Source organism: Protopterus annectens, chromosome 3.part1 (assembly GCF_019279795.1).
Source record: "Protopterus annectens isolate FY-2018-M chromosome 3.part1, PAN1.0, whole genome shotgun sequence".
In the NCBI taxonomy this organism is placed as follows: Eukaryota; Metazoa; Chordata; order Ceratodontiformes; family Protopteridae; genus Protopterus; species Protopterus annectens.
In genome coordinates this window covers 1,842,773,205-1,842,799,250 of record NC_056732.1, presented here as the reverse complement: position 1 = coordinate 1,842,799,250, position 26,046 = coordinate 1,842,773,205, and the positions used below count along the sequence as shown (strand labels likewise).

Here is a 26,046-nt window from a genome sequence, read left to right as displayed (position 1 = left end):
CTGGTGCTTTCCCACATATCTGTTGAAAAGAGAAATTTTAAGTAATGGGTAGTGCAAATTATTCAGGGTTTATTAGAGAAGACAGAAATTTCTTCTGAAAATATAGGTAAGGAATGGAATAAATTTAAAATGGAGCTTAAAAATAGGGTGGAAATAAAATAGAGAGAGATATGATTAACAAGTAACACAAATTATTTACAGGGACTGACAAAGGTTAAAGTATTGCAAAATGGGGAATCTCACAAAACAAGAGGAACAACTACAGAATGCTAAACAGAAAATAACAGACTACCTTCTTATTATGCACGAGTTTAGAAAGACTGTTGTTAAGCAACTGTTTTTGGTAATAACTCCAGAGCACAAAAACTTTTAACACGATGACTCGGGCAACAGAAAGTAGAAAGGGTTGTCACCATGCTTAGGGAGCCTATACATAGAAGATAACAAGAGATCCTGTAGAGGTACTAGAAATAAGAAAAAATTAAGAAATTTTATGAAAATCTGTATAAAGCAGAGAAATACGGAAATCAAGAAAAGGTACAAATCAAAATGTTAATGGAATAATTAAATATGCCAAAGTCAGATGTAGATGAGGCTCAATTACTAACAGCCAATTTTATCTCATCTCCTCCTATCCTATGTATAACCAATCTACGGGAAAGCTCCCAGGAATAGATGGTATTCCTGTGGAGGTTTGGTAGCTAGGAGGGAAAAACTGTTAAAGATCTGTAAGGTTTTGTTTAACTGCATTTTAAGAGAAGGAGAAGTACCAACATCCTGTCAAAAGGCGGTGGTGACAATAATACCTAAAGAGAATAAAGACCCATCAGATCCAGCTTCATATAGGTGTCCATTTCAATTCTAAACCATGATAAAGTGTTTATATCTATAATGGCTAAAAGAATGGTAAAAGTGATGCCAAAATTGATAGATATGGATCAATGTGGTTTTGTGCAGGGGAGTCAAACATCTGACAACATTAACAAAACGATGATCCAGAGAGAGAAGCAAAATCTAGGAAAATACCACAGTTGTTGTTGGGTCCTGATGCAGAGAATGCATTTGACAGAGTAAGCTGGGATATTATGAGCAGGGCAATGAAAGCATTTGCATTCCCTGATAAAATGATAAGGTTGATTAGGAGGATAAATGAGGGATCGGACATGAAAATTAAGCGGGAGGATTCCTGTCTGATAATTTGTGTTTGAGCACAGTAAGCAGGCAGATGTGTCCTCTTTCACCGTTATTTTAATTCTACGTAGAACCAGCAGTAAAGAAAATAAGGGGCTGAGAAATTCAAAAATGTAACTGGTACGGCACTCAGGAAAAGCTGGCTTTATATGCAGATGACATTATTTTACACCCGATACTGGTACGGCACTCAGGAAAAGCTGGCTTTATATGCAGATGACATTATTTTACACCTGATACTGGTACGGCACTCAGGAAAAGCTGGCTTTATATGCAGATGACATTATTTTACACCTGATACTGGTACGGCACTCAGGAAAAGCTGGCTTTATATGCAGATGACATTATTTTACACCTGATACTGGTACGGCACTCAGGAAAAGCTGGCTTTATATGCAGATGACATTATTTTACACCTGATACTGGTATGGCACTCAGGAAAAGCTGGCTTTATATGCAGATTACATTATTTTACACCTGATACTGGTATGGCACTCAGGAAAAGCTGGCTTTATATGCAGATGACATTATTTTACACCTGATAAAACCCGAGAAGGACATTTCAGTCTTGTGGACCATTTTGAGACAATTTCAAGTCTCTCAAAATGAATGAGGATAAAACAAAGGCAATAGCTGTAAAGTATGTATCCACACACAAACTGGTTCAGCCATATCCATATTTATGAGAACATGATAAAGTGAAGTACTTAGTAGTGTGGCAGCAAATGATATGTGGGAAGAGACTAAACAAAAGAGAATATAAAAACTTAGCTCTGTTTTATGGATATGGATAGCAAGACAAAAGCAGTCAAAATGTTTTTAGTCCCTTTAGTTTTATACACAGGTCAGGCATATTTTTATCAACCTTAGAAGAAGCTGTGGATAGCAACTAACAAGAACTAGAATATTTTATCTGGAAGGGGAAGACAGCAAGAGTTGAGTGGGACTAGCTGATTGTTTGAAGAGACAAGGGTGGTGTGGGACTACCTCATTTGAAGAGGTATTTCAGAGCCTCACAGTTAAGGCAACAATATATAGCACAAACAGAAAGCTATAATTCAAAGTGGAAATGTATGATGACAAAACAGGGGAAGCTAGAGAAACCGGGAGAGACTGGGATTTTGGATGCAGATCCTTAAGGAGAATAACAATAACTATAAAGAATATTATATTCACAAAGCAGCAGAGAGTATTCTAAGAAATAAGCCAGCATTTCTGTCAGGGACAACTGCAATTAGAGATACAGACAACAGACAAGAGGGGCTGGAATTTACTGGACAAAACTGGCAAAGGAACCATGGTATTGGCAGCAAATAATTAAGAGAGGGAAAGGTACTACAATGGGAAGAGGCCAAGAATTTATTTGAACTGCAGGCTAGAGAATGCCTTCCCTTTCAAGGACTGATATCAGAATATAGGCAACGGAAAAGAAATAGGGGGTTCCTAAGTAAAAGACCAGCACGGGTAGAGTTTATAGTAGAATCCAGAGCAGAAGCTGCTGTTAAAAGGTGATAATTAGTAGACCATATAAAATAATGCATGACAACTATATCAATCAATCAGAGGAGGTTAGAAAGGATTGGGAAGAAAGTTTGGATAAAAAATATGCAAAGAAACAATGCGGATATATATGTATGCCTCGCAAATATGCAACAAAATCTAGAAGATTTGGGATCTTTGCTTGGAAGTGTTTACACAGGTATTTTTATACCCCAAGATTCCATGGATTTTTTTCCTCAGGTAGACAGCAAATGTTGGAGTTGTGATGGGGAAGAAAGAGGTAATAGGGAACACATTTCTGGAAGTGTAATGAGTTGGCAGACTTACCAAATCCCTGCAGACTACTCTATCAGAAATACTAGGTGAGCAAACTGGTATAACTAAGGAAATTAGTTTTTGAGCTATGATACAGAATTGGAATTGGCTATGCATAGTAAGACCTTGCAGAGTCTAATTATGGTGGCTGCAAAAAAAGCAATTACTAGAAAATGAATGTCAGAGTCTAAACCAACTGTACTAAAGTAGTGAATATAGTAACAGAGCTAAAATGACTGGAAATGCCATTTTTAGAAAATATTTGGAGAAAATTACATAGAAAAACTAAACATATGTATATGTGGTTTGTTTTCTTCTATATAAATGTAAGACTGTCATAGACAGATGTTCTTGTTAAAAAAATAAGTTTAGTTGGAGTTGCACAGCAAGGGAAGGAGCAGGAAATAGTGGCAACTCTGATGCAGGCAATGCTGTGAAGTGATAGGCCAATGATTTCACATCTGAAGGAGCAGCAGATGATGCAGGATGTGACTGAAGAGAAAATATGTCGCAAGATGATGTTCTGGAACTTTCTGTAGAATGTCCTCAAGAAACAGAGAGCAACGAATGTGCTCTCATTTTAAAAGAAAATTATCTAAGGGAAGGGTTGCTTGATTTAATACAGATGGATAGACAGATTAAGACTGATGAAGGAAACAGATTGTATGAAGTAAATAAGACATAAAATGTTAAAAATCTGATAAAACAGATGAACACAATAATCAACACTATTTAAAAAAAATGTAATATAGCAGAAGATAACAGTATATATTACTGGGCAGCTAAATCAATACATGATAAAGTCTTACCAAAAAAAAAAAACAGCAATAAAAGAAAAAGTAAAATGTCATCATGAAAGCATTAAATAGAGAAAAATATAAAGCAATTAAGACAAGAAGTGCCACTGTTAGAAGAATCTTTAGGAGGGAGCAGATCAACAAAAAAAATGTTAAAAAAGACAGATGTGGTAAAAGCGGGTCTATATTACAAGATCAAAACTTCAGATAGTCGAATACCTAAAGATCGATCTGTAAATATCGAAAGTTAAAAACCACAAATGGCCACTTCCACACAGGGAAAGAATTTGCTTGGCCATATAAAAAAAAATAAACTTTTAAACCCAAATCTAGTGGGGGGCTTCGCCTCACACTCCCCCTAACTAAATATACCAACTTTGAGATCGCTCTACATTGGACAGAAGGGCAAATTCCATCTAACGGCCATGCAAATTTTTCTCTGATGAAAAATTTGCAGAAGTGGCCATTCGCGGTTTTCAGCTTCGATATTTACAGATCGAGCTTTAGGTATTCGACTACCTGAAGTTTTGCTCTTATAATACAGACCCGGTAAAATCAACACTCAGTATTAAAACACAACAGGATCTATTGTATATTAGCAACACTCAGTATTAAAACACAACAGGATCTATTGTATATTAGCAACACTCCGTATTAAAACACGACAGGATCTATTGTATATTATTGCAAATAATAAACTAGAGGTATCAGCACAGGTAGAAAAAAAAAAGACATGTCTTGCCCTTAAGCCATTAAGCTATTTACTTAACAGATTATGTTTTGGTTACAACCCAGAAAACAACCTTCCTTAAAGGCTACAGTTTTAAGTCATCAACAAAAAAGTATAGTTCAGTAGATGGAGTTGAAATCACAATTGGAAGTGGTTAAAATTTCTCAGATGATGGAATTACATCTGGTCTTGATAAATGTGCAAAAGTATCACTCAAAAGCAGAAATGTTGCAGTACAGAGAAAATGTCAATTTGGGTCAGGAATGCAATTTAAAGGAACTTGAGCAGGTAGAAGTGTATAAATATCTGAGAATGAATGATTGACAATAAAACATGCACAAATGTGAATAAAACTTAGTAAGGAATGTTTCAGAAGACCTAACACTGAAAACAGTCTTGACATCTGGGAATTAAATCCAAGCTATAAACCAATTTGCTCTTCTTATACTAACTTACACATCTGATTGCTCCCAAAAGGTATGGCATCAGTTGAACATAAAAATAAGAAAAATGCTTCACGCTTTTCATATGATGTATACAATAAATGTATTCCAGGATTATATCTTCCACAGTCTGAAGGAGGTATGGGACTCCTAGACGTTGATTACATAGATCTGCAGTGATGAGACTGCATACATATCTGCTGACCTCACCAGATCCACTGACAGTTTTAAAACACAAGGAGAGGAAGTGTAAGATGACATCTCTACTTAGTTTAGTAAAAGAATTCCAGTGTCAAGCGGAAATGGAAATCAAAACAGATATAGAAAAAATCAGACAGCACATTAATGTTCCAAAATGAAAAGAATACTATAAATATAGCGGCAAGTACAGAGACCTCCAGGAACAGCCTCATTTTAATTACTACCTGATGCAGGTATGATTAAAGAGAGGTGAATTTAAATCAAAGGTTAATATTGGCGGCCCAGCATAGTAGACTACATACATGCTGGTTTACAAAGTCAATTTGATATGTGGGACAAGCAGACAAATGTGGGTTCTGCAAAAAAAAAGAACTGGAAACAGGCACACCTTATTGCTGGGTGTAATACATTCATGGCAGAGGTCTTGTACACTAACAGGGACAATAATGAGTTCCTTTTATTCCTCATACGTTGCAAAATCCTGAAATGCCCTTCCTCCCGACATTAAAAACACTCCTAATCACAGCATTTTTTAAAAAAACTTCTCAAAAATCACCTAGCTACCATATGGTTATGCCCATGTACAGCTCAGGCTAACAACTTCCCCTCTTTTCACTCTACTCTGTCTCAAATAACTAACAGAAATACCAGGAGGTCACACCATTAGTGCTAACTCGAATCAGTGTGCATTAGTATAATTACAACTTAGAAATGCGTCAAATTGAAATGTTCCCTGGGTTTTAAACACTGTACTTTATTTGAAATGTTGTATCAGTAAGTCTTATATATTCATAGGTAGGTACTAGGCTATTGGCCCAAGGGCCTAAGTAAGCCTAGCCAACAAGGTTCCCTGGCTTATGCCACCCAAGAAAGTGAAGAGACTAAATGAGGAACTTTGCTTGACCTAGATGGGTAGCTTATTACAGAGCATGGGAAGTCTCTGGGACAAGAATCTCTCTCTCCACCACGTCCTATTTATTGTGGTGACAAGGTTTAGGTCCCTAGAGCATGTAGCTTGGAGGGTTTGGGATTTCTTCAGGTGTAGCATGTCCAACAGCTCTGGGTTTGACATAGCTTTATATGCTAGGCAGAGATCTCAGAGTAGGCAATATGCTACAGAGTAAAGCTGGAGTTTTTTGAGACGGTCAGTGTAGGGCACCTGTTTGAGCCAGTAATTCTTTTTGTGAGGTACTTCTGTGGCCTTTCCAGCTGCAGCAGATGTCTTGTGAGGTACATTCCAAAAGGGGCATTGTACTCTTTTAATGGGTCTAATGAGTGCCAAGTAGAGGGGAACAATAACCTCTTTTTTCCTGGATGAGAACCCTTTTGTGATGAGTTGTGCCACATAGAAGGATTTCCTGACTATTGTGGTGATGTGATTATCAAAGGAGAGACTCCTGTCCACCTGGGTCCCAAGGTCTCTTATCATACATTCTGCGTTATGTAGACTACCGTCTATGTGGTAGTTCATGGGTACAGAGTTTTTACCAAAGGGGATGACAATGCACTTTTTGGTATTCAGCTTGAGGACATGCCTCTGACACTAGGCATCTGTCTCAGTGAGGCCCTTTTGAAGGATGTCCACATCATTTGGAGACTTGAATATGACTCCTAGTCTGCAGTCATCTGCAAACTTCATTAGCCAGAGGCCTTCTGTGTTCGCCTGTACTTCAGAGAAGTAGATACCAAACAGGAGAGGTCCCAGGACTGAACCCTGTGGTACTCCACTTGTCACTGGTTTGACGTCAAATTTGGAGTCCGCAACTTTTACAGTGTGGGTTCTGTCAGTGAGCCAGTTGGCAACCCATCTTGTGACACCGGGATTTATACCTAGTTTAGTGAGTTTAGCTATAATTCCAGAATGGGGGATGGTGTCGAAAGCCTTGGCGAGATCAAGATAGGCTGTGTGAACCACCGTACCCTCGTCTACAGCTTTGGTGACTGCCTCAAAGAAGTCTATCAGGTTCAGAAGGCATGATTTGCCTTTCACAAACCAGAAATGGGTGAGTCCAGAGTTTGGATGTTACCAATGTCTTTGTTTATGAGTTCCATGATGATACATTCCATGGCCTTGCAGACCAGGCTCATCAGGCTAATAGGGTGATAGTTCCCAGGATCAGTGGTGGCTCCCCCTTTTTGGAGTGGGATAACTGTTGCTGCCCAAAGCCTGATGTGAGACCATGATTGAACATGGTGCTTAGTTGGGGAGCCAGTTCATCCTGAAGTTTGTGTAAAACGCAGCCTGGGATGTTGTCCGATCCCATGGATGCTGTGTTTTTGGTTTTAGAGAGTGCAGCTTTTACCTGTGCAGATGTAGTTACAGAGACTCTGCATTCTTCATGTATAGATATGGGCCCTTTAGGTTGTGAGAGGGGGGTAAAGTTAGAACTGAACCTATCTGTCAGGATGTTGGCAATATCAGTTGGTTCTGTAATTTTCGTTCCGTTGTGCTGTAACTCAGAGCAGATCTGGGTGTTGCCATTGAGATTCTTGACATAGCTATAGAATGCTTTGTGGTTGCCCTTAGAATCAGTGGCAATTTTGTTTTCGTAGCTAGCTTTGGAGGATCTTATAAGGGATCTGAGCTTCTTACTGAGGCAGACCAGGGAGCTCCTCCACTCATGGAATTTTACTCTCTTTTGCAACAGTTTCTTCCTTCTGTTGTAGAGTTTGTTTATGGCAGGGGACCACCAGATTGGATTCCTTTTTTTTTTTGGAGGATAGCGCCTTGGTTCTGTTGGGGATAGCACGATCCATGCATTTGTGTAAGTGCTTATAGAGTGCATTTGTGTAGGATTCAGCAGTCGTAACTGTACTGTCCATTTGCATGGGTGCCATGAAGTTCACCACTTCTGTCTTAAGAAGCATGAAGTTGGCTTTGGAGAAATTTTTTTACCATGGTTTCCTTAATGGTGGTTGGGGGCAGGATGCGGATATCTAGGGTGATTAGCTTATGGTTGAATCTGTCCCACGAGGACTCATGTTGGTAATAACTAGGTTTAGGATATTGTTGCTCCTGGAGGGGTGTGGATAAGTTGATCCAGGGCACTGGAATTTACAAATTCCAGAAAGCATTGAGCGAAGGAGTTGGTGCAGGAGTAGTTTTCCCAGTTAATGGTGGGGTAGTTGAAATCGCTCACTATTAGGGTGTTTGGTTGAACCCTAATATTTTCCAGTATATCAAGAAAAGACAAGTGGGAATCCTGGCGCATGGTGGGGGATCCGTAGCGATCTACAATTTGGATTGCAGTTTTGCCCAGAGTTAGTTGCACTTGGATAACCTCGGATGCATTATGCTGCGCAACTATCCTGGAGGTGTGGATATCCTTAATGAATATGAATGGACCTCTGTCTTTGTTGTTCTGGTCCAGGTTAGATGGCCATAAAGTGTGGTATGAGTTATAGCCTGGCAATGCAGGGGTGCTCTCTAGAGCCTTAAACCAGGTCTCAGTCACTGCACAGATATTGATGTTCTCCATGTAAAGGAGTGCCTCGAGTGAGTGCATTTTGAGATTTAGACTTCTGACATTCAGTAGCATTACCCTCAGTTTTTGCTTGCCTGTTCTTGACATAGCTATAGATTTATGGTGGTGAATTTGCCATTTGAACCTTGCCTAAAAAAGGCACTATAGGGGCGGCAAGAGCCCTAGCCAGTATCCAGACTCCCAGGAGCGACAGCTGCAGGCCATCTCTGGTAAAGCATCATGGTCTGTTGACCAGGTCATCCCAGGCAGACAGATACTGGATCCCCTTAGAATGACACCAGAAGCTTAGCCAATTGTTGAAGTCAGGCTTGGCTTGGGAGTGCCTTCTGTGTGGAGTCTTGCATGTCCTCCCCGCGGTTGGGTAGCATTCGAAAGACATGCGTGCGTAAATGGGCGTGCCTTCATTGAAGGTTGGGCGGCGAGCTGGCACTTCGGCGTTTTGTAACAGTCTACTGCCAATCATTAACGGACCGGAGTTCCGCTGTGGCGACCCCTTACTGGGAAAAAGCCGAAAGACAAACAACAACTGCAGCATCATTCTGGGCAATGGCAGGATGCTACTCAAGGCTAGGGTCATACCTGCCTGGGCTACAAGATCGGAGAGCTCTTCCATGTCTCTTTTCATGTAGTCCAGGGAGGTATGTCTCAGGTCGTTCACACCAACATGAACAATGACAGAGGCATATTTTTACTTGTTGTGGAGTGACCTGAGTGTGTGGGTTATGTGGTGGATCCTGGCAGCCAACAGGCAGCTGACTAACTTTCTCCTTGCTTAGCCTGGTGAGTGGGACATCAGTGTGCCTGACTATAGAGTCATCTATGACTAGTGTGTTGGGTATGTTGTTTTGCCTTATGGGCTGTGATCTATTGGCATACTGAGTCTGTGGGCTATGTCACATTTGGGTTGTGTTGGGGGGGGTGTTTCCGCTTTGGAGGTCTCTGTTGCTTGAGCAGATTATTACAGAGAGCCTCCGTGAATGTTTTTGTGCTTCTGTGTGTAAATTTTGGTGGTGTAGGTTTAGTGAGACAATTTGATGAGTGTGGTGCAAGCGTTTACCTTCTCTTCTAGACTGTCAAGTTCAGTCTTGGCTGGAGAGAGCTTTACACCTCCAGTTTGACTAGATAAGTCCATCTCTCACAGGTTGCGGTGCCGGGTGATAGGAGGAGAGGGTGGTCTGTGTACATCAGACACTTGCTACATTGTCCCACGATGCCCAGATTCATCAGATAGACAGGAGAGAACACTGGGAGCTGATCCTTGGACATGGCTGAATAAAAAAATATTTTCCTCTAGACAAGTGAGGAAGTGAGTATAAGAGCTGTTTTTCTCTCTAAGCAAGTGAGGAAAGCAAGTACAAAAACTGTTTTCCTCTAGGTAATGAGGAAGGTTAAGTGTTGTAGTAATTTGTAGCTTACTTAGTGCTTACAACAAGTTCTGAACACGTGCTGAGCACAAATAAGCAAATTCAAGTGCTAAAACTAAGAATCTGTACCTGGATCTTGTGGTAGATAGGCTACCTAGTGCTTACCACTCCCACTGATAAGCTAGAAGGCTTCTCTCCAACACAGAAAGGCTTGGGGGGGGGGGGCTCAGAAGCTTACAAACAGTCCTGGATACAGCAAATCTGTATCTGGACTAGACTAGTTACAGGAAAGGTGGGAAACAAGGGCAAACACAGGCTTTTAAACCAGAAAGTTGAAAGAGATGGAAAAACTGCCCAAACCGCCAATAAACTACAATTTCTGAACCAGAAACCACTCTTGTTGTAGATAAGCTAGAAGGCTTCCCTCCAGCACAGAAAGGCTTTGATGGCTCAGAAGCTTACAAACAGTCCTGGTTACAGCAAATCTGTATCTGGACTAGACTAGTTATAGGAAAGGCAGGAAACAAGCTTAGAATTTTTTTTTTGTAAAGTAGAAAGGGAGAAAGGAGAAACAGAAGAGAATTCAAAATTAAGGACCTAAGTTGCTTGCCCTTCACAAATGTTCTCTCTGTATTAGGTAGAATGAGCTAGTGACACCAGACTGGGAGAGAGCTGGGATAGAGCTGAACAGATGGGACTGGTAGGAGTGTCTGAAGTCAAAATATGATTTCACTGTACTCGGTTGAGTGAGCAAATGAGAGAGACCTAGAAGGAGTGTTCCAACACAAATTTACAGGATGGGTGGGCAATTTCAAAGCCACCAAAATTAATACCACAACAAGAACAGAGTGGGAAACTAACTGCAGAGAGAGAAGGACAACAGTATTCTATGAAACAATTAAGTAGAAAAATAAATAACTGCAGAGAGAGACAGACCACAACAGTCAATGAAACAATTAGACAAAAAATAAAATGCAGTACAATCTTTAACACTGCAAGTTTGTACTCAACTCAGCTAGTAATGCAGTTAATTGTAGGTATGTAGCAGAAGCCAAACAACTCAGATATTGAGCAGTAATAAATTCAAAGATATGTGACCAACACTTATAAATACACAGAAGCCCTCTAGGCTAAGAGTTTGTTGTATTTTACATGTTATGAAATGCATCTGTAGCTGCATCTACTAATTTCTGTATATATGTATTGCAAACTTGTGTCATGTATGTTATTGTATTGTAAGTTTTGTTCTGTGTAGGGGATTTTTCTCCAGGCCTCTGCTGAAAATGGGTACCTGCCCAGTCGGTCTTTGCCAGTAAACAAATGTAAAATAAAATAAATAAGACTGTTGCATTGGGGACTGTGCAAACACTACAATATAGAAGTAGATGAGAAGCACTGGAAATATGGAACATAAAGCATTATAGAGAATGAAAAGTGTACATCACATGGGATCATCCATTACCCACAGTTCAAAAAAATAGATGCAAGAAAACCAGATACAGTAGACTGTGAAAAAAAAGATAAAAGGTAATACTGATCATTGAAACTGCTACATTTTAGGAGTTACAGTGTCTCACATACAAAGAGACACAAAATCATTAAACAGCAAGATTTGCAGGAATCAACAAGAGCAGTGTGGAAAAAAAGATGCTCAGACTATTGCAAGACTAGTAGGAGCAATAGGTCTAAAAAAGAATCTACACCATACCTATCAACTGTACAGATTTTTACAGGATGTCCCGATTTTTCCTTCATACTTTTGGTCTGTTCCTTATAAAGTTGCATTTTTGACAAATCACTGGGATGATCCAAAAATTAAACTCACTAAACAAAGACATGCATTTGACTTTCAGACTTCAAATCCTTCGGAAAATGCATGCTAACACAAATCCTGTTATTCTAGCAAGGTCTAAGTTTATAAGAGCATTATTTAAAATGTGTCCCTATTAATAGGCCTTTATACTCCCCCACTATGTCTGGCTTTGTCCAGTTTATACCCCCCCACTATGTCTGGTTTTGTCCAGTTTATTGCACTAACAGGTTGGAAGGTATGATCTACATTTGTATTTAGATATGTTACTAACACTTGTAACTCCATATGAATTGCAGAGGTCATTTCTGGGCACATTGTGGGTGATTCAAAGAGAACTTTTGGCTAACATCATAGATTGAAATAATACTAATTTCATAAACTTTAATTATACCCCAACTTAGGAATGGGGTCCATTGCAATCATAGAATTAGAAATTCACAAGATTTAGTGAAATCAAACTGATACAAGGTGAAAAATAGCTACTGCACAACAGGACTGTTTTAATTTTGTTAGAGAGTTCAGAGAAAGAGAACATTTTTTTAAACAGAATTAAGATTTGTAGAAACCCTTTATTTAGTTGTATCCTTTGTAGACCAGGTTAGTCCTATTAAGCTAGTGGTCTTTTTTAAAAGACAAAAATAATGTGGTATGTATGCTGCTAGGAGAAATTTGGCCAGGGCATCAGAAAATTTCCCTAGTCTTTTCAATCAGTGCATTGGATTATTTTACATCAAGCTGAGCTACCATCATTTCAAACAACTGGACCTTGTTTAACATCTCATGTGAAGGGTGACATGTTCAGGTCTGCAGCAGCCCCCTAATGTTGCAGTGCAGTGTCAGTAATCCAGTTTCATGTAGTGGGAACAGAAATCACAGCCCTCTGTTTTTCCATTATCAAAGGCAAATGCGGTATCATTGTGCCACTGACCATTTAGATGTTTAGCTTGAGCAAATGACTTGTTTTTGCAAAACAGTGTTGTATTGTTGGCATACTGCAAACAGTGAGGTCTGAACACTATAGATTTACAGGTGTGTACTAGGCTAAAGCCCCTGGAACTTTTACAAGCCTAGCTCACAGAAGTGCCCTGGCATCGTGCCACCCAACATTAGTTCCCAGTGCCTCTATCAAGTAGTGAAGTGATCCCCAGGGTGAACTTTCTACTAACCATCCACTCATCATGATTTCTCTTAAAGAGGGACAGCGAGGTGCTCTGCTTGACATGTAAGGGAATTCTATTCTAGAGCATGGGCAGTCTCTGGGTGAAGAATCTGTTCCTCCAGCATGTTCTGTTGATTGTGGTAATGAGGTTGAGGTCTCTGGAGTGTGTGGTGCGGAGAGATTGGGATTTCTTTAGATGTAGCATTTCTAACAGAGCGGTGTCAGACATGGCTTTGTAAGTCAGAGACCGCCTCTAAGTAGGAGATATGACACAGAGAATAGCTGGAGTCTTAAGTCTGTCCATGTAGGACATGTGTTTAATGCCTAGGATCCTCTTTGTGAGGTACTTCTGTGGCCTCTCCAGTTGTTGCATGTGTCTAAGTGAGGTACATGCCAAATGGGGCATTATACTCTATGATTGGTCTAATGATGGAAGAGTAGAGAGAGATGATGACCTCTTTCTTCCTAGATGCAAAATCTTTGATAATGAGATGTGCCACACAGAAGGACTTTCTGACCGAAGTGGCAATGTCGTGGTCGAAGGAGAGGCTGCTGTCAACCTGCATCCCCAAACCTCTTACAACGCCTTCAGTGGTCAGTGAGCTCCATCGATGGGGTAATTAGTGGGAACTGAGATTTTACCAAAGGGGATGATGACGCATTTTTTGGTGTTAAGCTTAAGGCCATGGTTTTGACACTGGTCATTCGTCTCAGTGAGGACTTTCTGTAGGATGTCTGCATCACTTGGAGATAATAATGGCTCTCCGTTTGCAGTCGTCTGCAAACATGGTTAGCCAGAGTCCCTTTGTGTTGGCCTGGACTTCTGAGAAGTAGATGCTGAACAGGAGAGGACCCAGGACTGATACCTGGGGGACTCCACTCATGACTGGTCTTCAGTTTGACTTGGAGTCTGCTACTTTCACACTGTGTGTTCTATCTGTGAGCCAATTTACAACCCACCTAGGGATATAGGGGTTGATGCCTAGTTTGGTGAGTTTATCAATAATTCCCGAGTGAGAAATGGTATCAAAGGCCTTGACCAGTTCGAGGTAGTCTGTATGCACTGCCTTACCTTCACCCATAGCCATGGTGACTGACTCAAAGAAGTCAACCTGGTTGAACAGACATGATCTCCCTTTCACAAAGCCAAATTGCGTGGGGACCGGAGTTTCAGGTCCATGATGATGCGCTCCATAGCTTTACACATCAGACTCGTCAGCCTAATGGAGAGACAATTTCCCGTGTCTGTAGTCGCTCCCTATTTATGAAGAGGGATGACTGTAGTAGTGCGCCATTCGGTAGGGACAAAGCCTGAGGTGAGGCGGTGACAGAAAAGGGCACAAAGATATGGTGCCAGTTCACTTTGTAGTATTATCGGCTCCCATGGAATCTGTATTCTTGGCCTGGGGGCAATGCAGCTTTAACCAGTGCTGCAGTAATGCCGAGCGCCTGGCATTCTTCCAGTATTAGGATTGGTCCTTGGGGGAAGGGAGAGAGTGGTAAAGTTGGCACTGAATCTGTCGGCAATGTTGGCTCAGTATAGAAGGCACCATTGTGCAGGAAAATCAGAGCAAATCTGGGTATTGCCGTAGGGGTTCTTGATACAACTATAGAAGAATTCGTGATTGTTTTGTGTCTGCAGCAATTCTGCCTTCATAGCTGGCTTTAGAGGATTTGGTGAAGGATCTAAACTTTTTGGTGAGGCTAATAAGGGAGTTTTTCCAGTCTTGGGACTTCACCTTTTTCTGCAACAGTTTCTTCCTTCTATTGTAGAGTTTATTAATGTCAGGAGACCGCCAGATTGGCTTCCTGTTTTTGGAAGAGAGCATCTTGGTTCCGTTGGGTATGGCTAGTTCCATGCATTTATGTACATGTTCATACAGTACATTGGTGTATGATTTGCCAGTCATGCAGCTGTTTTCCATTGGCATGGGTGCCATGAAGTTAGCCACCTCTGTTTTTAGGAGCCCAAAATCACTTTGCGGGGGTGTGTGGGTGAGATGTGGATTTCCATGGTGATTAGCCGGACTTGACCAGGCAGGGATTGACTACTGGTGTAGAGCAACAGTTGCCCATGTTAGTAATAACCAGGTCAAGGATGTTGCTTCCTCTAGTGGTGGTCAGAATGAGCAGGTCCAGAGCATTGGAATTGATGAATTCCAGGAAGCGTTGGGCCAGTGTATTGGTGCTGGAGTAGTTTTCCTAGTTGATGGAGGGGTAGTTGAAGTCTCCCAGTATGAGAGTGTTGGTTTGGACCTTGATAGACTCCAGGGTGCTTAGGATCATGCAATGAGAGTCTAGGGACATGGTTGAGGACCTACAGCAGGCTATGACCTGGATCGCCGACTTACCCATGTTAGTTGTATCTGAAGTAGCTCAGATGTGTTATGCTGGGCTACTAGTCTGGAGGAGGACATATCCTTTATGAATATGGAGACACCACTGCCTTTGCAGCTTTAGTCCATGTTTCGGGGTCGAAAGGTGTGGAATGAGTTATAGTCTGGTAGTGCCTTCTGCCACTTTATACCAGGTTTCCATTACAGCACAAATGCCAATGTTCTCCATTTTGAGGAGTGCTTCGAGCGAGTGCATCGTGAGATTTAGACTTCTAGCATTGAGCAGAATGACCACCCGACTGCATTTATTTATAGCTGTTACAGTGGTAATTTGGTCTTTGAAATACTGCTTAAAAAAGACACTATAGGGTGGCAAGAGCCTTAGCCATTACCTTCTTAGACACTCATATCGGCCTGTCACTGGTCTTCCCTCACATAATCTGTCCATCTCTTTGCTGGACCCCCTCATTTCCTCTTGCCTTCTTATCTGTCCCAAATCATCTTTACCAGATTGTCTTCTGCTTTTCTGCATGTGTGCTCGAGCCACCATAATCTGTTCTCTGTTTTATTTTCTGTAATTGGAGCTACTTTGACTTATGCTCAGATATCCACATTTCTTAAACTGTGCAACAGAATGCATCATACCACCTGTCTCAGACACTTCATTTCCATCACCTCTAGCTTCTTTATCTGCTCTGCCTTCACTGCCCAGGTTTCTGTACCATACAACAACACTGGTCACACCATTGTCTTGTAAACCTTACATTTCAGCTTCTTTGGCATTCTTCTGTCATGCACTACACGTGACACACTGTGTCAAGCTGGGTGTAGCCCCTCTGATTCTTTTTTTTTTTTTTTTTTTATAAATTACTTTTTATTAACTTGCATAACACCATAGAAACATACCAAAATCACATATGAGATGTAGTACAATGTTGGTTATACAAGGTTTTCAAATACTTTATAAATCTAATTGATTACCACGTTAGTTTAACTAAAAACAAAAATATAAAATGGGCAGACCTAGGAGAAAAAGCCACAAGATGGGAGAAACAGACAGAACTAGAACTGTCAGGACAGGGGGTACAAGTACAAAAATTGAATTGGATAACTCAGACCAACCCAGCTGTGCACTTACAATCTAGCAAAGACAGCTGATGGACACTCCTATTAAAGGAGGAAGAAAACGCCTTGCGAGGTATACTAGAGACTCTCTGGTCAATAGGGAAATCAGATGTAAGACTCATTCATACAGCGGGGCCAGTCACCATCATGCCAAAATCAGCATTCAGACCACAAAAAAGACAGTATCCCTTAAGAAAAGATGCAGAGGCAGGGATAAAGCCTATTATAGCATCCTTACTTAAAGGAGGGATACTAATAGAATCTCCCGATTCACCATGTAACACACCCTTATTTCCAGTTAAAAAAGTCAATGAAGAATGGCGTATAGTCCAGGATTTTCAAGCTGTAAATGACGCAGTAATACCAAGGGCACCCATAGTGCCAGATCCACACACCCTGTTGAATGACTTAAAACCTCAAAAAAAGTATTTTGCTGTGGTAGACATTAGCAACACATTCTTTTCGATACAAATACACCCTGATAGCCAGTATTGGTTTGCATTTACATTTCAGGGAAAAAGATATACATATACATGCCTACCATAGGGATATTGTGAAAGTCCAATGATATTCTCACAAGAAATAGCAAGCAACTTGATGGGATTCACCCCACCAAGAGGTAGCCAGGTTTTACTTTATGTTGATGATATTCTGCTGGCGGCCCCCACCCAGCAGGATTGTAAGGAAGATACCATAGCACTTCTACGATTTTTAGCTGCTGAGGGACATAAGGTAAACAAAGACAAACTGCATCTCTGGAAAAAACAGGTTAAATACCTAGGATATGTAATATCCAAGGAAGGTAGAATGTTAGATGAGGACAGAAAAGTAGCAATTTTACAAGCACCAAAACCCCACTACCAAGAAGGAAATGATGTCCTTTATGGGTACAACTAATTTTTGCCGAAGCTGGATTCCAAACTATGCTTTGGAATCAGCACCCTTAACTGACCTTATATATAAGACACCTATGGCAGCGCAGGATTTGTGACAATGGACACCAGAGGCAGAGTCTGCCTTTTGTAAACTAAAGCAGTTAATAGCGTCCTCACTAGTTCTGGGATTGCCAAACTATCAAACGTTTTTTCCAGACTGTAGATTGCAAGCAGGGTTACATGACATCAGTATTAACACAACAGCATGGGGATAAGCTACACCCCATCACTTACTATTCATCACAACTGGACCCAGTGGCACGATCCTTACCCCACTGTGTACAAGCAGTAGTTGCAGCTGCAATGGCAGTGCAGGCTTCAGCCTCAGTAGTCTTGTTCCACCCTCTCACTTTGAGAGTGCCCCATGCAGTCGCGATCATTTTACTGCAAGAAAAAGTGGCATATCTCTCACCTGCTAGGCATCTTTCCTGCATGACTATATTGTTGAGCCAACCTCATATGACAATTGAACGATGTACAACTTTGAACCCTTCTACGCTGTTCCCAACCCCTGCAGATGGCACACCCCACTGCTGCCTGCAGGTAATTGAGCAAAAAACTCTCCCAAGAAAAGATCTCACGGACGTCCCCTTGGACAATGCAGAGGTGACATATTACGTGGATGGCTCGTGCAAAAGGGGTCCTGCAGGAAAAAACCTAGTAGGATATGCAGTAGTCTCTGATACTGAGATTGTAGAAGCAAAATCTTTACCACACTATTTATCTGCACAGACAGCAAAATTGATTGCCCTGACACAGGCATGTACCCTAGCAAAGGGTAAATGTGTAAACATCTTTACTGACAGCCAGTACGCTTTTTCCACTGTACATGTGTTTGCACAACAGTGGAAAAACCGGGGAATGATAACACCTACTGGCAAACATATAAATCATGCACAGTTTATTTTAGATCTTTTAGAATCTATTCAGTTACCTCAGAAAGTGGCCATTTGCAAATGTACAGCTCACACCAAGAAACAGGATAGGATTTCGAAAGGTAATGTGAGAGCTGATACAGCTGCAAAACAAGCGGCCACAGAAGTATTTCTTTTAAATAAGGAACTGCAACCATCTGAAACCTTAGATGTAGACATGTTAAAAACAGTGCAGACACTCACTACGCAAGCTGAAAAACAGCGATGGATAAAATGAGGAGCAATCCTCGAAAAAGGGCTGTACATCTCTAAAGAAAGAAAACCGATACTACCCTCTAATTTGTTTCGCTATGCAGCATTGTTGAGCCATGGGCAATGCCATGTCTCAACAGGGGGGATGGTACAGCTGGTGAACCAAGTGTTCACAACGTATGGATTTACAAACTACTTTGTAACAAACATCATGCACAGGGGGCGATAAAGCCCAAGCAAGGGAGTTTCCCCACATCACCATATCCCAAGCAAGGGAGTTTCCCCACACCACCATATCCGTTTCACACTATCTGTACGGATTTCACAGAATTGAACAAATGTGAAAATAAAAAGTATTGTCTTGTCATTGTAGATATGTTTTCCAGGTGGGTGGAAGCCTTTCCAACCAAAAATCCAGATGCAGCTACAGTGGCAAAAGTACTTGTCAAGGAAATTATTCCTAGGTTTGGCATTCTGGAAATAATCTACAGTGACAATGGTACACATTTTGTAAATCAAACCATACAGCAGTTAAGTAAGCATTTTGGTATTTCTTTAAAAAATCATTGTGCATAACATCCACAGTCTGCAGGGCTGGTTGAAAGGCATAATGGTATATTAAAAAGCAAATTGAGGAAATTAATAGCGGAGACAGGAAAAACTTGGTTGCACTGTTTACCCCTGGCACTGTTGACCATGAGAACTGTCCCTATAGCAAAAGGATTGACTCCTTTTGAAAAACTGTTTGGTAGAGCTTATTATACACCCCAGTGGAAACTTCTCATGTCATCAGACCAGGAAGCCGATTTTACACTAGCTGAATATATGAAAAAGTTGTTGAGTTCTAAACATCTGTTGCAGTCAAATTCTGTTTTAGATAAAAAACAAACCGAAACATCGGAAGTGGCAGTGACGCCAGGAGACTGGGTATGGATTAAAATCGTAAAGCGAAAGAACTGGGCATCACCAAGGTGGGAAGGTCCCTACCAGGTGCTTCTTTCGACACCTACTGCAGTCAAAATAGCAGAATGAGCTTCATGGATACACCTGACGCACTGCAAGCCGGTAAAGAACTTTGAATTGGACAAAGATTTTACCTCTCCATCAGGACCCTAAGCACAAAGTCTGGCTACAAAGGGGGGTCAGATCAATAGGACTGATCCGTCTCAAACCCAGTGAAGAAACCATCAGTGCTGAAGGTCCTATTAGGGCAGAGAGTAAGATCACGTGTCCAAAATAAGATGATGGAATCCAGTAAGATCCAAATACACCTACTTGGAAGAACCGGAGAAAACGGAAATGCAGAACAACCATTTCCACAAAAATATTACATGACCATCCTGTTGACTGTACTGGTGACAATAATCTTTTTATTGTGGCCATTTCTTTTCTCAGCCATGCAAGTAGAACTAAATAAGCGTGCAGAGTTGCACCCAAACTTTAATACTTACCAGGCAATTAAATATGTGTATGCTGAAACCTTCAATGTTTCGAATTGCTGGATTTGCACAGCTTTACCAACAGCATATGGGGGGCTACTGTTAACTGCAGTTCCCCTAGGGGCTAACAAGACCTGGGAAAACTTAATTCATGAAACATCAGATGTCACATCAAAAGATAAGGTAGCATTGCACTTGTCTATTCAACAGAAAGGAACTGTGTGTTTTTATAAGAATGATACAGTCAAGGTGGGTTGGAGCTATTGCATTGTAACTGTTCCCTATAGATGCTACACTAAATCCAATAACATCAAATTCTATTGCAACACGAGCTATGATTCATTTGTTGAACTGATGCATATGACAATTAAAGTAGTAAAACTTAATGCTGGTCTCTACAAACAACTGTCTATAATCGACAGAAAAATGTTTCATGCAGAGCAAGGGTAAAGTAAAGTTACTACTAAAGTGGAAGATTGTTACTTTATAAAAAAAGCATATAAATGGCTACCTGAGAATTGGTCCGGCAGTTGTTTTTTGGGATACCTGGTTCCGGCCATACGACACACGACAAGTTTTACCTCAAGGGAAGATTCGGAATGTCTGAGAAATCAAGAAGCCTGTCAATCCAGTGGGACAAATCAATGCACCCTGAAAATACCATCATGACTTAGGCCCTGGAAATAACAAAGGACTATCACACATGGATCTGACTGATACTGTCATATCGTGGGCAGGCATATTACCAGCATATGGAGCAACAAAATCAATCTGGGAACTGAGAAAATTGTCTAAGCTTCTCAAAATAATGAGTAATGCAACCTTTTCTTCCCTAGAACTGGTAACCGATGAACTGACTGCCATGACAACAGTGGTACTTCAAAATCGCATGGCTCTTGACTTCACCCTAGCGGCGAGAGGAGGTATGTGCGCTTTAATCCAGGAGGACTGCTGTCCGTATATTCCTGACCACAAACATGAGATAGACAACCATCTTGAGGTAATCCAGCAGGTGTCGGCCATGACCAAACCAGGACCAAATCCATTGGCGGACTTTTTCCAGAAATTGTTTGGGGGGGTGGGGCAGTATCCTGATGAACATTCTGATTGCCATCTGTGTAGGGATAGCTCTACTGATGGTGTGTGGGTGCTGCTGCATCCCCTGCATAAAAGGACTAATCAAAAATTTTGTAGACATTTCAGTTTCGGAAACCTTATACCAAGATGCTGAACTCAAAGAGTTACTGAAAAACTGAAAATGCTTTCATGGGTTTAAACTAGATGACTCTCTTAACTGCAAATCCTGAGTAAGAAGAGGTTAAGGGAAGAAAAAACTGTTTATGCTTGTTTTGAAAGTAGAATAAAAGTATTAAAAGGGGGGAAATGTTAGGAAAATGCATAATAGCAATGTGCCTGCTTAGTACATTAAAGGCTTAAAAGGGTTAATACATTTATTCTGTTCATACTGCATGAATCTACACAGCTATTAGAAACTTAATAAAAGACACTTTATTCTGCTTATGCAATGAAAATACGTGCAGCTATTGGAAACTTAATAAGAGACATTCTATTTCTGCTTATGCCATGAGAAAATGTGCAGCTGCTAGAAGTCTTGATAAAGAAAACAATAGATGTTTGAAAGCTTAAACTATAGTCAGCACTACTTGCACCAAAGCTAGAAATGTACCTTGAATCTAGACAAAATGTATAGCATGTATTAGAATTGTACAATGGAAGAATTGAAGAGACAAGGTGGGCTAAAATAATCCCAAGGCCAGGTTGTTTTTCTCAAATGTTTTTGCAAGACAGCAATAATCTGACCATGTCAGCAATAAGCCTGGTAACATTTTCTGTGTAACATACAGAAAGCTGTGTCCAACTACGTCAGCAGTAGATTAGTAACATTTTTTATGTGACATGAAGAGAACTGTATAAGAATAATATACTGATCACCAGAAAGTTAGACAAACCTTGTACCTACATGCTTTGTCTCCTTGCTGCAAGTAATAAAGGGTGCCTTACGTGAACCTAATGTGTATTGATCTTTGAAGTTTTTCCTTTTACACTGTATTTCGGCATTCAAAGAAGATGTTTAGGTCATCTGCAAATGCTGTTAGTATTATTTTGAAGTTTAAAATTCTGGGGATTGTATGGAAAGTTTTTGAGAGATGTGTAAAAATAGAGGTTTTATATAGAGGTTAAATAAGACTGGCGAGAGAGGGCATCCTTGCCTTGTTCCATTTTTTATTTTGATGGGGCTTGATATGATTTTATTAATATATAGGTATGTGTGAGATTTATTAATATAAGGTTTCTATCAGGTTGATTAAGACTTTTGGGATATCCAAGTGGGATAGGGATGCGAACAAAAAGTTCCAGCTAACTCTAGCAAATGCTTGGCAAGCATCTAAGACTAAGGTATATCTAGGATTTCTGTCCGTACTATTAAGTTGAATCATAGAATCTAAGGTTAAAGTGTTGTCCCATGTATGCCTATTGGCCATAAATCCAGATTGTTCGGGAGAGATGATTGATGGCATTGTCTTCTTCAGTCTTTCTGCAAGGAGGGACGCTAGAATTTTAATATCCACATTCATCAAGGCAATCAGTCTATAATTATTGGGATTAGCTCTGTCAATATTATTTTTTGGGATCAGTATTGTTTTGGAGCTGTTCATATGTATATCTGATATCCCATTAGTTCTAATGTAGTTAAAAACCTTTAGAAGTATAGAAGAGAGTCTCATATTAAATGCCTTATAAAATTCTAAAGTGTATCCATCTGGACCTGGTGCCTTACCTGGTTTTAGGTTCTTAATGACCTCAATTATGTCTTGTTGTTTGAGCGGGGCTGCTAGAAGATTTGCTCGGTTAGTGCTGATTTTAAGGAAGTCAAGATTTTTTAAGAATATTTCAATTTCATCGCTACTGATTTGTTGAACATTCATACTATACATTTCTGCATATAATGTATGGAATATTTCAGTCAGTTTTGTATATCTTATCCTGGTATTGTAGAAGGGTTATCCGAGGGGCTTTTTGTTTATTGTCTATTATTCGTGCAAGGGTTCTGGATGGGACTTGTGTCTCTTCTGAATACTCCGCTATATACTTTAGCTCTTGTAATGAGTAGTTTTGCTGGTGTAATTCAAAAAGATCTTTTTGCGTTTTGCTTAGTTGCTTCTCTAATTCCGAGCAATGAGCTACCTGAAGTTTCCTTTCTAAGTTTTTAAGTTCATTAATTAGTTGAGTCTCCTTTTCCTTCTTCATTTTTTTTTGAAGTAGGAGGATTTCAGAATAATTTAATTGTTAAAATTGTTGGCCTTTAATTGTTGCCTTACATGCCGCCCATTGTATATCCAGAGGGACTGTCGACATTAAGGTTATCTAATTCGGTTAGAATTTTCAAAATTTCTTTGACAACTTCAGCCTTAAGAGAACATGTTGCTATTTAGGGACCAATTGCATCTGCTATGATTAGCTGATGACAATTTGTCTGCCCAATTAATATTTAACACAATTTTAGAATGATCAGATAGTTATCTGGGATCACCAGTGTATTTTAGTTTCTCTCTTACAAATTCTTCAGAAATTAGAAAGAAATCTAGCCGAGGCCAAGAGTTATGACACTTAGAGTAATATGTATAGGAGTTGCCCCAAGTCTTCTCCAAAGGATATGGGGTCAATGAGGATGAAATCTGAGATAAGGTCGGTTAGTGCGAGTGACGCTTGGAGGTTGTGCGGGTTGATTTGTTTGAGCGATCAACAGAAGGGCCTATTACTGTGTTCCAGTTTCCCCCTATTATAAAAAGGTGGTCTGGGAATTGGCTGAGTAGATTATAGATATGATATATAAATTCTTGTTGTTTCCAACATGGGCCATATACATTTAAGAATAGAATTGGTTTTGGTATGTTAGGGTTTGATGTTGTAAAGTAACTACACCTACCGTTAGTGTCAGATTTAAATTTAGAAATAGGGTCTTCAAATGATTTAACTATGATAGCAACTCCCTTGGAATTTGAGCTATCTCTGGATTCAATGACTGCTTTTATCCACTTTTTTCTGCATCCCCCTTCCAGTCTCCTTCTATCATACGAGTTTCTCGTATGAAAATGATATTAGTCTTTGACTTGTATATTAACTGCATTAGTAATTTCTTCTTTTCCGATCTTGCAATCCTCTCACATTCCATGAATTTATTGTCCACATTTTATGTATTCTGATGCATTTTTAAAAATTAGTGAATATGTTATGAAGAATTTGTTATAATTAATTTCACAGGTCTTTTACCCTCTATTGGTTTCATGTTCATAGCTTGACTTAGTAGCATCTAACCCTTCCAAATGTCAACCTGTGCCTATCCACTCAATGCCCCTAACTAGAAGAGTTTGGAGATGTAAGGTTATTGGATGAATCAGTATTAAGACTCCTTTTTATTAATATAGGAGTATAACTTTTGAATTTTGACAGTATTAAATATTTGGATTTTTGAATACATTTTGAACTAATATGCATCCTTAATGCTATCCAAGATAGGTTTGCCCATATTCAAACACCACATTTCCACTTGCTTCCCTTTACTATCACCATGTATGGTTCATTATTTGTGTGTTTGATTTAAGTTATGTATTGTAACCAGTTTTACAGCTCAGATATATTTAAAGAGCATAATCGAGCTCTTGGTTAGTAACAACTAGAAAGGTGCATTTAGATCTTGTCATCTATAATCACACAGTTTAACCTAGGACTAAAATTTGTGTACTAAACATCAACTGTATATAAAAACAGGTAGAAAGGAGAATTCAGTTTCCAGTGCTACAAACTTTACAAACCAATAACATCATCAGAAAGTTCAACAAGTAATGTAAGAAAAAAGCATTATTTAAGATGCGTTTGGCATATTATTGCTGACAACAAATTTACAGCTCAATCCAAGGATTTCCAATACCCGTGCGGCGCATTGGTGCAGCGTTAACGTTGTCGCCTCACAGCAAGAGGTTCTCCGGTTCGATTCTCGGCTGGGGTGTCTTCTGTGTGGAGTTTGCATGTTCTCCCTGTGTTCGTGTGGGTTTCCTCCGGGTACTCCGATTTCCTCCCACATTCCAAAGACATGCATCTGGAGCATTTCTCCCCGGGCCTCTGCTGAAAACAGGCTCTGTGAAACCTAGTCGGACTTTCCTGGTCAACAAATGTTAAATAAATAAATAAATAACCTGTTAATAGACTTGTCTCCAAGTAGTTTATTCATACGCATAGCAGTTATAGTCACTGACAAAGTTGTTTTAGTGATATTTAGACAAAAAAACAGGCAGGGCTGCATCTGTATGAATTGAATACAAAGTTCAGTAGTGTGCTTTTCAGACAGGCTTTAACAGCAGGAAAGTGGTTGGGTATACAAAAGCGTCATTTCTGATCTTAGCAGTACAGCTACATATCAGCCAAGTTCCAAAAGTATTAAATTGTTGCTATTATATGGTTATATTACCTGCCTATGAGCCTATAATCCAATATTTACAAGGTATTTATAAGGTAGTGATCTGAAAGGTAGACAGAAAATCTCGCTACCTTCTAAAACAGTGGCGACAAGTAATATCTTAATTAATAAAGTCATGGACTTTACATTTTGAATGCCTCACCACTTGCATAATAGAATAGAAGGTTGAGAAGTTGGTATGACAGTCTAGATGTCTTGACATCATTATCTAGGTATTCCCGCCATGAGCTTCTTTTGGTCAGCATTAGTTGCTTATAAATAGGAAAATAGAGTCTTACTGTGTTCCTTACATTTCACTCGGTCTTCTACAGTTGCAGTTTGGTTTAAACTGCATTCACCATCCATTTCTGCTCCATTACGTGAAGGGTGCATGCAAAAGGGGTGGTTACTGGTAATGGCGTTACTGGAAATAATTCCCTATGTCAACCACCAACCAATTCTGGGCTGGGAATTTCTGGTTAAAGGCTTATAGTGCATGCATATCTGAACTGTTTCTTACTGAAGTTGGTGCGCCTTGTTTGCTGTGGCATAGACTGGATTCAGGCCTGCTGGATCTAGCTTTGTTTGTGTAACTTGAGCACTAATCCAG

The 26,046-nt window shown here is 40.0% G+C and overlaps 1 protein-coding gene across 1 annotated transcript in view; it reads right to left on the bottom strand.

Moving 5' to 3' along the window:
- The window catches only part of LOC122797908 (zinc finger protein 271-like), a 274,927-nt gene extending 252,019 nt beyond the window's left edge, over window positions 1-22,908 (bottom strand). The window contains exons 1-2 of the mRNA XM_044066426.1: window positions 22,761-22,908; window positions 1,852-1,934 (exon numbers count right to left, since the gene is read on the bottom strand). Of these exons, the coding sequence (XP_043922361.1) occupies window positions 1,852-1,934; window positions 22,761-22,908 (231 nt within the window). The remainder of the gene's footprint in view (window positions 1-1,851; window positions 1,935-22,760) is intronic.
- Between the last annotated feature and the right edge of the window lie 3,138 nt (window positions 22,909-26,046).